The following is a 12,434-nucleotide window of genomic DNA, read 5'->3' as shown; positions in this document are numbered from 1 at the left end:
AAGTCTTTATGATAGGATTAATACTAACACTCTTCTATTTTGCATGGGATCCAGACAAATAAAGAAGCCAAATAAGACTTGGAGAGCATTCTTTTATGGAATTCAACGCCTAGCTAGACGGCTGCAAAAGTATGCACTACCGTCCATTTTGTTAGTTAAATATATAGTACTCTAGTTAGGATCACCATTTACGTAACTCCTCCTATATATCATATTTTAATTCCATAAACAATACACATATATACATTAATTAATACAGTAGATTATAATTATGGCTTCCTTCATGCCTTTTAGCAACAAGAATCTGGACATATTTATGTGTGTTTTGAGGCCAACAATCGCCATTGTTGATCAACTTGTGGATACTTTGAAACAATTCTCTGTGTTTACTGAAAAACTTGGTTGCATTCATTCTTCCATCTTCAAAAGCTATCATGGCAGTATGGTATAATATCTATCCTCTCTACCTATATATCAAATCTACATATACTAATGAAAAGGAAGAAATTGAAGGCTTAAAACAAATGGAATCTAAACTTGAAAAAGACATGTAGGCACGTAGCAAAATTTGATTTTTTTGCTCTGTCCGACAAAGTGTTATATTTATATTTCTCTATTAAACTCATTTGTTAATTGTCGGCCTAGTTAGAAAACTTCACAATCTCAGTATAATAATTTAATTAATTAGTTGTTAATTGATTTACATTACAATTTGGAGTAGTTTGGTTATCATTTACTTATATTCACAATATATTATGTGTTTTAATTAGAACTTACGCATTGTATTAAGTAATTGTTACTTGTCATACGAATTTTCTATATAACATGTATATTTAGCAATCAAATACAGTATTAGTTTCTAGTTACCAATTTTTCTTTTAATCGATTTAAATATCAAATGAACGCTTTTTAATTGGGATCACCTAGCTAGCTATTACTCGAGTTGTTAAATTTATTTGAATAACATATTATATAATTTTAGCTCCGAAGTGAATTTTTATATTGATACGGTATTGTACCTGTCATGCAGATTATATGGTATGGGGCATGGATCAAGAGGTCTAACGAGGATAAAGAATTACTCGGTGAAATACTAGTAAGTACTGCCATTAATTACTCATATTAATTAACATTAACAAAAAATAATAACCACCGGAGTTATTGTCTTAGTGGTATAAGCTCTGGTTGGATCTGAGTCCTAGTTAGCGCATGTTCGAATCAAGGGGAGTTTTTCTCAAAGATTATGTTTTTGTGAATAAAAGTGTATGCCTTAAAGCACACTGGGTATTCGATGTCGAAATAGTTCGTTTAATAAAAACAATTAACAATAATAGTGGTAACTAAATTATCTTAGGACAACGAACACACACAAACAGACCTCCTATATACTCCGTAACATAATTTTCTTATGTCAGCTTTCGACATTGACAAATCTACAAACAATGGTTGTGCTACTCGATCACGACTTCATGTCTGTTCATGGTGGTGAGACAAGGGACGGATACCCCGCTGCAAAGTTCTCAACGGGCGACACCATTTCTTTCAGCACAGCTTATCTTTTACCTAATTCCATGAACGAGCAAGACTTTTCGTACATGTGTTTTTTGGTATTTAGATCTCACTTTCCTAAAATGGATGGTGCTCTTGCCGGTGTTTGTTTAGAGCGCGCAAGTAGACCAATGGTCATCAATTTTTACGTGTGGAAGAATCTTCAGTCGTGTTACTCATTTGTCCTAAAAAACGATCATCGTGAAGCCCTTCACAATGTCTTCAAAGATGTTAAGGTTAATACGCATTATGACATGTATAAAGTTGTTTATGTAAGTGCGGATAATATATCGAGTTTTCAATACTTTCCTCCTCATAAGTTGTTGGAAAATCAAGTACACGAGGTTTTGGAAGATGTAGAGTAATTTGAATAGGCTAAGTGTAAACAATATTAATTGTGTGATTTTTGTTGAGTTAGTTATTTGTCATGTGTAAGTTTTGAAATTTATACGCATGTGTATGTACATATCCAACATTCTAGCCCCAAATTTTCGGCCTTATAATGGACATGTTATGTAGTACTTTTTTTTTCAAATGGCGATATTGGCATCATCAAGAGAGGACATATATAACAACTTTCGCGATCATATGTCACTCACATACACGTTAGGAGGAAATCTAAATCGCGGCGATAGTGGCATCACCCAGAGGAGACATAACCACTTTCAGCGATATTGGCATCACCCTGAATTGACAATACCCCAAGTTAGATCGCACCTCATACCACTCAAGTCAGGACTTTGATGGTGTGTTATGTAGTACTACTTTTACAAATTGTTTGCTTCTAGTGATATTTTTACCTTGAAAATATTATTTGGTTATTGGAATATTGGTTGAGAAGAAGCTTTTATCTTTGCTAGACCGGTAGCTGCTCAATTCAGGTTCAACTTGGTTAAGTTATATCTAACCAGCTCTCTTCCGTTCCTAAGAAAAAGTAATATTTTTATTTAGAAGTTGGGCTCGAAACAAAATTCTAATGAAGGAATAACAAAGTTGTTATGATTTTAAGACTCAAACAATACACAAAATTGCAACAGTCACAAAATCCACGAATAACAAACGAATAAATAAAGCAAAACGATAAACTTTAACGTAAACGACACAAGTATTTAACATGGTTATATTCAACTCCAAACACGAAGAAAAGTTTAGTCCACGGGCGCAAACCAGAGATTTTCTACCACAAATTTTGTGCACACAATTACAGGAGTCTAGGGTGACAATATATAGGAGTAACAAACAAGGAAACAAAATCCACCGACTTGTTGGCCAAGCACCACGTCGTGTTTCGTGACCTAAGTCTTGCGTTCCGCGAGATATTCACAATCTGGAGCTTCTTCTTCAGACTTCCTGTCTCGCGTTTTAACCTACTAGCTCGCATCTGGCGACATCACCCTCACGATCCGCAAGGGTCTCCATGCCCATTCTTTTTTATTTTTGTTCAAATACATACCTCAGCAATCTCCCACTTGGAGACTTTGAAAAACCCTACACCGATCTTCAAAAAAAAATAATCAACATCAACTGTCAATCATGTTTAAACACCCACAACAAATCCTGATTAGCTGAATTGACTCATTTTGATACCCTCGGATAAACTATTCGGGTCACGCAACACTTCTACATCGCTATACTACGACGGAAGGAAGTCTTTCGACACAAAAACACTGCTGAGTGATAATCGAATATCTCAATTACTAGCTTGGGCCATCTCGGCTTCTTCACCACATTGAAGTGCTTGAGACTTCAATTACATGATATTAACATGAGACAAAACCGCCTCACTCATCGCTCTAGAAACGTCTGATCCTGTCACCGACACGTCAATGATCACCCGTACAAAATACCCATCTATCTTTGATTTTCATTCCCAAAAGTCAGAAAATCCTAACACACGCCCTGGTATACTATTCTTCAATACACCCAGCGGAGAACACAGTCACCACTTTGAAATCTCCCACCTTTTCAACTTTCTGCTTTCACATACATTGAACCCCTCATATCGTTCACACACCCACTGTACTTAAGAATAAATCGCGGCTACTCGAGAAGAAACTTGATTTGTACCACCAGTCAGTAGCAAATTACTTAGCCATTAGATAGTAAAACAAGTATTCGAAGTCCTATTATTATTTGGAATCAACGCACTAATCTTGAGAGCATTGAAGAACTACATCAAGCAACCATCTCCACAACTCCACTAGTCATCTAACTCGCACTAGCTCGATACCAAACTCACACCGAGTTTCCGAAACCCTTAGAATTCCATTATGCTTAAGGTCCGGGACTTACAAGATTTTTCACTCATTCCATCACCTAAGGATTCCTAATTGGAAACCTGAAGAACAACCGCTTGCTTTGTTGTACAAACTATCAACTAAACCCAAGCGCCCATTAAACATGTTCTATCTGACATCCTTCAACAACCAATTATCTTAGTGATAAGAAGCTCTAACTCACCCGCATATTGCAAGTATCTTGGAATATCCAACCAATTACTTGGTCATCCCATTACAAAAACCCGCAAGTACCAAATTTTCCCGATAACTACCACTATCGATTTCCATACCAGATGTGTTCACATTGAATACCACACTTCCCAAATGTAAGACCCACGTGAGCTTCCATTACAAACCAACATCTCTGAGATATCTGGCTCATATCGTCCAAAGTTTCACAAGACAAACCGTCTCGCACTTGCGTCATCAAACCCGAAAAAGTCACCCATAAAATGCAGCAACTTCCAAATCGTAACTGAAAATCCAACAATCAGATCATTGCCAAATTTTTAACACACATAGATCTATGTATCTGCTAAATAGAATCTAATATTCAAAGAGATCCACCGGTTAAATAACCCGCTATTAATTTTCTCCTCCAGTTACGCTTGAACATTTGAATCCGATAACCCGATGATTCCTTTGCACAAGATCGCGAAAAACGAGAAGTCAAATCAACACCCGTATCTCCCGAAAATCTCTCCTACAACAAACTCATCAATCCGACCCCTGACTCCGTAATCCTTCACGAAAAATCACCATCATAATGTAATTATCGTGACTAACAGTATTATAGCCCGCCAGAATCATTGACACCCTGGTGTGATCAAATACGTATATACGTAGACATACCCTATAAGTTCACCGTTTTCAATTAAGTCACTTGGTTTTGATACATGTTGCAAAAAAATCCTGTATCTGTCGTTCATTCACCAAATGATAACATAATCATCACATTCAGAAAAAGTCCAACTTGACCCTACAAAGAACCGTTGCTCAAACGACTATTTTATTTGGACTACTAAGAACGGTCGAAGTCATAGACAACTGTGGTTCGTGTGCAATCTGACCAGATCTGGCTTGGATTTGAGTCCTAGTTGGCGCAGGTTTGAATCAAGGGGAGGTTTTCTCAAAGATTCCGCTGTGGTGAATAAATGTGTATACCCTATAGCACACCAGGCTTTCGATGTCGTAATAGTTGTTTAAAAAACAATTAACAATAATAGTGGTAACTAAATTATCTTAGGACAACGAACACACACAAACAGACCTCCTATATACTTCGTAACATATTTTTTCTTATGTCAGCTTTCGACGTTGACAAATCTACAAACAATGGTTGTTCTACTCGATCACGACTTCATGTCCGCTCATGGTGGTGAGACAAGGGACGGATACCCGGCCGCAAAGTTCTCAACGGGCGACACCATTTCTTTCAGCACGGCTTCTCTTTTGCCTAATTCCAAAATGAACGAGCAAGACTTTTCGTACATGTGTTTTTTGGTATTTAGATCTCACTTTCCTAAAATGGATGGTGCCCTTGCCGGTATTTGTTTAGAGCGCGCAAGTAGACCAATGGTCATCAATTTTTACGTGTGGAAGAATCTTCAATCATGTTACTCATTTGTCCTAAAAAAGGATCATCGTGAAGCCCTTCAAAATGTCTTCAAATATGTTAAGGTTTATACGCATTATGACATGTATAAAGTTGTTTATGTAAGTGCGGATAATATATCGAGTTTTCAATACTTTCCTCCTCATAAGTTGTTGGAAAATCAAGTACACGAGGTTTTGGAAGATGTAGAGTAATTCAAATATGCCAAGTATGAACAATATTAATTGTGTGATATTTGTTGATTTAGTATTTTGATTTCGTGTATAAGTTTTGGCATTTATACGCATGTGTATGTACATATCTAACATTCTAGCCCCAAATTTTTGGCCTTGTAATGGACGTGTTATGTAGTACGGAGTATTAATTTTACCTTAATGTTGGACATATTATAAAGTGAACATAGTATATAATATTTGGTTGACAAGAAGCTTTCGTCTTTGATAGACCGGTAGCTACTCAAATCAGGTTCAAACTTGGTTGTACAAACCGGCTCTCTTGCGTTCCCAAGAAAAATTAATTTCTTTATTTAGAGGTTCCGATTGAACAAATTTCTAATGAAGGAATAACAAAGATGTTGAGATTTGTAGGACCCAAACAAAACATACTCATCCTGGAAACAACTTTGATCTAAAGTCCGGTGACATTTTACCGGAAAATACACCTTCTCCCCAACCTTCGAAACGCATGGATACCTGCAATTTCAACATTAACTCCCCAACTCCCCACATTAACTGCCCTAACGTCTCTGTCCCCTCATATGCCGCTACCCACGATGACATTAATGATACCATTAATACCCGTGACTCCACAGTACCCGAGTCATCATCTTACCCTACTGATAACCCAATTAACTCTGATCCAACCATAGCCCAGGCAACGCCATGCCCAATTAATTGCTTTAAACCCACTCTATCAGATCCTATTGAGCCCAATTTATCCACCTCTCAGCCCAACACCCCACACCCCAATAACAATAGCTCATCAAACCACATCCCTGTTATTCCCACCATCCCGAGCACTATCAACCCACCTTATCCAGACACTCCTAACCCTGAATCAATTACAAACGATCATAACTCCCCGAAACAGCATCAGCACATCTCGCCTGTGAACCTCATGCCTGACCCACCTCCTACACAATCCTCTGATCCATTTAACCTAGACGAATTACTCTCCATTGGCAAAGCCAGAACCAAAACGAAACAAAAATCCACTGCACGTGCAAAATCCATCTTGATCCCAAAAGATAAAGATCACCCTTTCAAAAGATGTATCAAAGACGATATCCTTAAGAAGAACACCTCGAACCATATCCCACCTGTGGCCCCTCATCCTAATCCAAAAACTCGTCCTAGATCGAACATGCTCTATATCAAACACCTAGCCAGGAGTGGACAAAAATTAAGGTTTTCTCAATTATCGAATCGCGGCAAAACTCCAACCCACAGCTCGGAGAACACTTCTAGGCGTATCAACACCAAAGCCTCAGCAGGTTCCTCAAGAGACGCTAGCCTCGACACAAACGAATTCGGGCAAAGCATCGGTATCCGTTGGAACTCAAGGTAATCTCGTTCCTTACTCCTCGTTCATAATTTTTTGTTATAAATGTGTACGATCTCTCTTAATATCCGGGGTATTGGGCAAATGGGTAAAATCAGTTGGCTACAGCGTATTTGTAATAAAGAGAAACCCACAATTCTAGGGCTACAAGAAACTAAATGCGAACAAACCCAAGATAATATCATTGAATCATTCTGGGGAAACTCGGATTTCAAATTCGTACAAAAAGATTCGGTTGGTGCTTCAGGGGGTATCATTACGATATGGGATTGTAATATATTCTCCTTCGATTATGCTATCGAGGGAGAATTTTTCCTTGCTATATGCGGGTCATGGGCGGGGTATGACTCAAAGATCGCTCTTATCAACGTCTACGGCCCACATTCCCCATCCAAGAAAATCAGACTATGGTCAGAACTATCCTCTCTCGTAAACTCTCTCACGTTCCCATTCATCATCTTCGGTGATTTTAATGAAGTCAGAAATACTTCTGAACGCATGAACTGTGAATTTAATCAACATTGGGCTAATAACTTTAACAATTTCATTAGCAATTCCGATCTCATTGATCTGCCACTCGGCGGAAAAAAATTCACTCGAATCTGTATAAAAAGAATGAAGTTTAGTAAACTAGACAGATTCCTTGTCTCCGATGAAATCCTCAAACTGTGGCCTAACATCTCCTCCAAAACTCTTGACCGTGACCTCTCGGACCACTGCCCCATACTCCTTAGGAATACCTTTGCTGACTCCGGACCTAAACCTATTCGCGTTTTTAACACATGGCTCGACCTTAAAGATGCTGATTCCGTCATTACTCGGGCATGGTCACTCCCAACGACTGGAAACCGCCCTGACTGTGTATTTCGTAACAAACTCAAAAATGTAAAAATGGAACTCAAAAAACATAGTACACAACTTGATAACATCGACTCCCAAATCCAAGATCACCTTAATGCAATCAACGAATGGGAAGCCATTGCTGAATCTAGACCTTTGTCCGAAACAGAGAAAAATAATTGGTTAAATGAAAAATTCTCTCACCTCGAAAAAGAAAAAACTAAAACCAACATGCTAAAACAAAAATCAAGAATTAAATGGGCCCTCGAAGGCGATGAAAACTCAAAATACTTCCATAATTACATTAAAAACGCACAAGTAAAAACAACATACACGGCATATCCATTAACGGATCCTGGATCGAAGACCCCAACGTCATAAAACAAGAAACATACCTCTACTACAATAACCTCTTCAAATTCAATAACCTTAATAACCATTGCCCCTTCGATAATGCTCCCCACCTTCAATACATCTCCCCCCAGGATAATCTCATACTCGAATCTGAACTCAACGAAAAAGAAATCTGGGACGCACTCTCCAATTGTGATAGCTCTAAGGCGCCCGGTCCCGACGGCTTTAATATGAAATTCTTTAAGAAATACTGGGACCTTATTAAACACGATCTCATTAAAGCACTCGAATGGTTTTGGACCAACTCCGAAATCTCCAAAGGCTGCAATGCATCTTTCTTCACCCTCATACCCAAAAAACCTAATCCCATCGGTTTGAACGAATACCGTCCTATTTGTCTTATCGGCAGTTATTATAAAATTCTAACCAAAATCCTCTCTAATCACCTCGCCAAAGTCATCCACAAGGTCATTGGGGTAGAACAAACAGCCTTCCTCAAAGGTCGCAACATCCTAGACAGCGTTCTTATTGCAAACGAAATTATCGACGAACTTAAACGAAAAAAATGCAAAGGTCTGATTTTTAAAGTTGATTTTGAAAAAGCTTTTGACTGCATCGAATGGAACTTTCTGTTTAATACCATGCACTACATGGGATTTGGTCCGAAATGGATTAATCTCATTCGTGCGTGCCTTTCGTCCTCATCCATTTCCATCCTTGTTAATGGCTCTCCCACAATGGAATTCTCCCCTGAAAGGGGCATTCGCCAAGGTGATCCCATCTCACCTTTTCTCTTTATCATCATCGCTGAAGGACTCAACATTCTTACTAAACGGGCACTTTCTAATGGCCATATTCATGGTATCAATGTAGGGAATGACAACGTCACGGTCACCCACCTACAGTATGCCGACGACACCATCTTTTTCGGGGAATGGAGTAAAAGGAACGCCAAAAACATATCCAAACTCCTTAAATGCTTCGAGAAAATCTCTGGACTCAATGTCAATTTCCGAAAAAGTAAACTTTTCGGTATCGGAACTTCCCCTCCCGAAACCGAAGAAATGGCAAACTACATTAACTGTTCTACCGGTATCACTCCCTTCACATATCTCGGCCTTCCTATCGGTATCCCCTCATCACACCCTTCATCTTGGCATCCTATTGTGGAAAAGTTTGATAAAAGGCTTTCCGATTGGGCTGCCAAAACCGTATCTTTCGGAGGTCGGCTCACCCTCATTAAATCCATACTAAGTAGTATACCGCTCTACTACTTCTCTCTCTTCCATGCACCTACCTCCATCCTTAATCTCCTTGAGGCCAAAAGACGCAAATTCTTTTGGGGTGGGACATCCTCTGAAAACAAAATTAATTGGGTAAAATGGGATCAAATTCTACTTCCTTACGAAAATGGTGGGTTAAACGTGGGTTCCCTATTTAGCAAAAATATCTCACTACTATGCAAATGGTGGTGGCGTTTTAAAAACGAGGAAAATGCGCTTTGGGTTAAAATTATCACAAGTATATACGGGAAAGGGGGGGGTTGGAATTTGACGTTTCTTGCAGGAATATTTCAGGTCGCACAGTTTGGAAAGAAATCATCAAAGCTGGCAAGGTTGTGAACAAATGCGGGACTTCCTTCTCTACTGCCATCACAAAATGCCTCGGAAATGGTGACTCTATTAAATTTTGGAATGACATTTGGTTTGGGTCGGAACGTTTCAGCACACTTTTCCACAGGTTATACATGCTCGAGTCCAATAAAGAAGCAACAGTCGCTGAAAGAATCACGCAAAATAATGGACTTTCACTCGGTAATTGGTGCTGGTCACGATCTCCATACGGCCGTGTTCTCAATGAATTAACTGAACTAAACAATATAATTTCCTCCGTGACATTGTCCGAAAAACCCGACTCTTGGAAATGTTCTCTCGACCCTTCGGGCACTTACACCACCAAATCTATGGCACACTTGATAAACTCCCTTAAGCTTGGTGGTAATACCCTCAACATGACGATTCCCCGTAACAATCTACTACCACAAAAAGTCTTCATTTTCATATGGCGAGCATTTCAAAAAAAGATACCTACTAGATTCGAATTAGACAAACGTGGTATTGATCTCGACTCCATCCTTTGCCCTTTATGCGAATCGGGCATAGAAACCATTGAGCATTCTCTTGTTCTTTGTCCAAAATCGGCCCAAATATGGAAACACGTACTAGATTGGTGGAACCAAGACCACTCACTAATTTCAAACCTTAATGACGCTATCATCAATAAGCAAACTTTCACACACAACAATCTCGGCTCTTCAATATGGCAAGCAACCAAATGGATTACATGTTACATGTTATGGAAACATAGAAACGCAAAAGTATTCTCCAAAAAAGTCTGGTCCATTGCATCGATCCTCTCCGAAATTCAATCTCAAAGTTTTAGCTGGATCTCCAAAAGATTGAGTAAAAATAAACCTATCATATGGCACCAATGGCTCATCAATCCTTCATTCTTTGTGGCGGATCCCCCACATCGTGTCGGCATCGGTTGATACGCTCCTACTCTCAAGCGTAGCCCTCGAATACTATATCTTCTACTGAGGGTTCGATTAATCGGGTTAGTCTGTAGTAACTTTGTTGGCGCTTGATCGTCACTGTTCCTCTCTCTACCCCGGCTTGTTTTTTCAAGTTGTTATGCCCTCGCTAGTCTTTATGGTATCCGACGGCTACCCTCATAATTTAGTTCCACACAACATGTATCTCCATTTCATTGTATAGATGAGTATAGGATCCTGTAATTAAATATTCCATTAATAATAATATATTTTGCTTTTCAAAAAAAAAAAAAACAAAATCCACCAAAAAATAAAGCAAAATGATAAACGTAATCGACACAAGGATTTAACGTGGTTATATCCCAACTCCAAACATGAAGAAAAATTTAGTCCACGGACGCAAACTAAAGATTTTCTACTATAAATTGCGTGCACACAATTACAGTATGAGTAAACGAAATCCACCAACTTGATGGCCAAGCCCCACCTCGCGTTTCGCTACCTAAGTCTCGCGCTCCGCGAGATCTTCAGAATCTGGAACTTATTCTCTAGACTTCCTTTCTCGCGTTTCAACCTACTAGCTCTCATCCGGCAACATCACCCTCGCGATCCGCAAGGGTCTCCAGGCAAATTCATTTTTCAATTTTGTTCAACTTATACATACCTCAACAATCTACCACTTGGAAAATTTAACAAAACCTACACCGATCTTTAACGGAAAATCAACATCAACAGTCAAGCTTTTTTAAACACCCATAACAACTCCTGATTAGCTGGTTAAGTAAGGTTTGGCATTTATACGCATGTGTATACATATCTAACATTCTAGCCCCAAATTCCAACCTTGTATGGACGTGTTATGTAGTGCTATACTACATATACAAATAGTTTTCTTCTAGTGATATTTTTACCTCGACATATTATATAGTTATTGGAACATAGTATATAATCTTTGGTTGACAAGAAGCTTTCGTCTTTAGTAGACGGTAGCTTGTCAATTTAGGTTCAAACTTGGTTATACAAACCAGCTCTCTTGCGTTCCCAAAAAAAAATTAATATTTTTATTTAGAGGTTCAGATTGAACATAATTCTAATGAAGGAATAACAAAGATGTTAAGATTTGTAGGACCCAAACAAAACATAAGTATTACATAAATCACAAAATCCACGAATAACAAACGAATAAAGCAAAATGATAAACGTAAATGACACAAGGATTTAACGTGGTTGTGTCTCAACTCCAAACATGGAGAAGACTTTAGTTCACGGACGCAAACCAATGATTTTCTACTAAAAATTTCATGCACACAATTATAGTTACAATATTTATGAGTAAACAAACAAGGAAACAAAATCCACCAACTTGTTAGCCAAGCCCCACCTCGCATTTCGCCACATAAGTCTCGCGCTCCGCGAGATCATCATAATATTGAACTTATTCTCTAGACTTCCTTTCTCGCATTTTAACCCACTGGCTCGCGTCCGGCGACACCACCCTCGCGATCCGCAATGGTCTCCAGGCCAATTCATTTTTCCGTTTTGTTCAACTTCTACATACCTCAACAATCTACCACTTGGAGAATTTCAACAAACCTTACACCGTTCTTCAACGGAAAATGAACATCAACAGTCAATCTTGTTTAAACAGCCATAACAACTCCTGATTAGCTGACTATGTAAGTTT

At 38.7% G+C, this 12,434-nt stretch overlaps 3 protein-coding genes across 3 annotated transcripts; all 3 read left to right on the top strand.

Annotated features, from left to right (window-relative positions):
• The first annotated feature begins 230 nt into the window (after positions 1-230).
• On the top strand, positions 231-2,077 carry LOC139871471 (uncharacterized). The gene is made up of 3 exons (XM_071859181.1): positions 231-445; positions 1,031-1,096; positions 1,416-2,077. The coding sequence occupies exons 1-3, from the start codon at positions 272-274 to the stop codon at positions 1,911-1,913; spliced, it is 738 nt and encodes a 245-aa protein (XP_071715282.1). The 5' UTR covers positions 231-271; the 3' UTR covers positions 1,914-2,077.
• A 5,009-nt stretch (positions 2,078-7,086) lies between these two features.
• On the top strand, positions 7,087-8,223 carry LOC139901269 (uncharacterized). Its single transcript, XM_071883997.1, has one exon. The coding sequence runs from the start codon at positions 7,087-7,089 to the stop codon at positions 8,221-8,223; it is 1,137 nt and encodes a 378-aa protein (XP_071740098.1).
• Positions 8,224-9,943: 1,720 nt separating this feature from the next.
• LOC139901255 (uncharacterized) lies at positions 9,944-10,747 on the top strand. The gene has a single exon (XM_071883983.1). The coding sequence runs from the start codon at positions 9,944-9,946 to the stop codon at positions 10,745-10,747; it is 804 nt and encodes a 267-aa protein (XP_071740084.1).
• Positions 10,748-12,434: the final 1,687 nt, after the last annotated feature.

This window comes from Rutidosis leptorrhynchoides, chromosome 1 (genome assembly GCF_046630445.1).
Source record: "Rutidosis leptorrhynchoides isolate AG116_Rl617_1_P2 chromosome 1, CSIRO_AGI_Rlap_v1, whole genome shotgun sequence".
Lineage (NCBI taxonomy): Eukaryota > Viridiplantae > Streptophyta > Magnoliopsida > Asterales > Asteraceae > Rutidosis > Rutidosis leptorrhynchoides.
The sequence above is the reverse complement of the archived record's forward strand: the minus strand, read 5'-3'. Positions and strand labels throughout refer to the sequence as shown.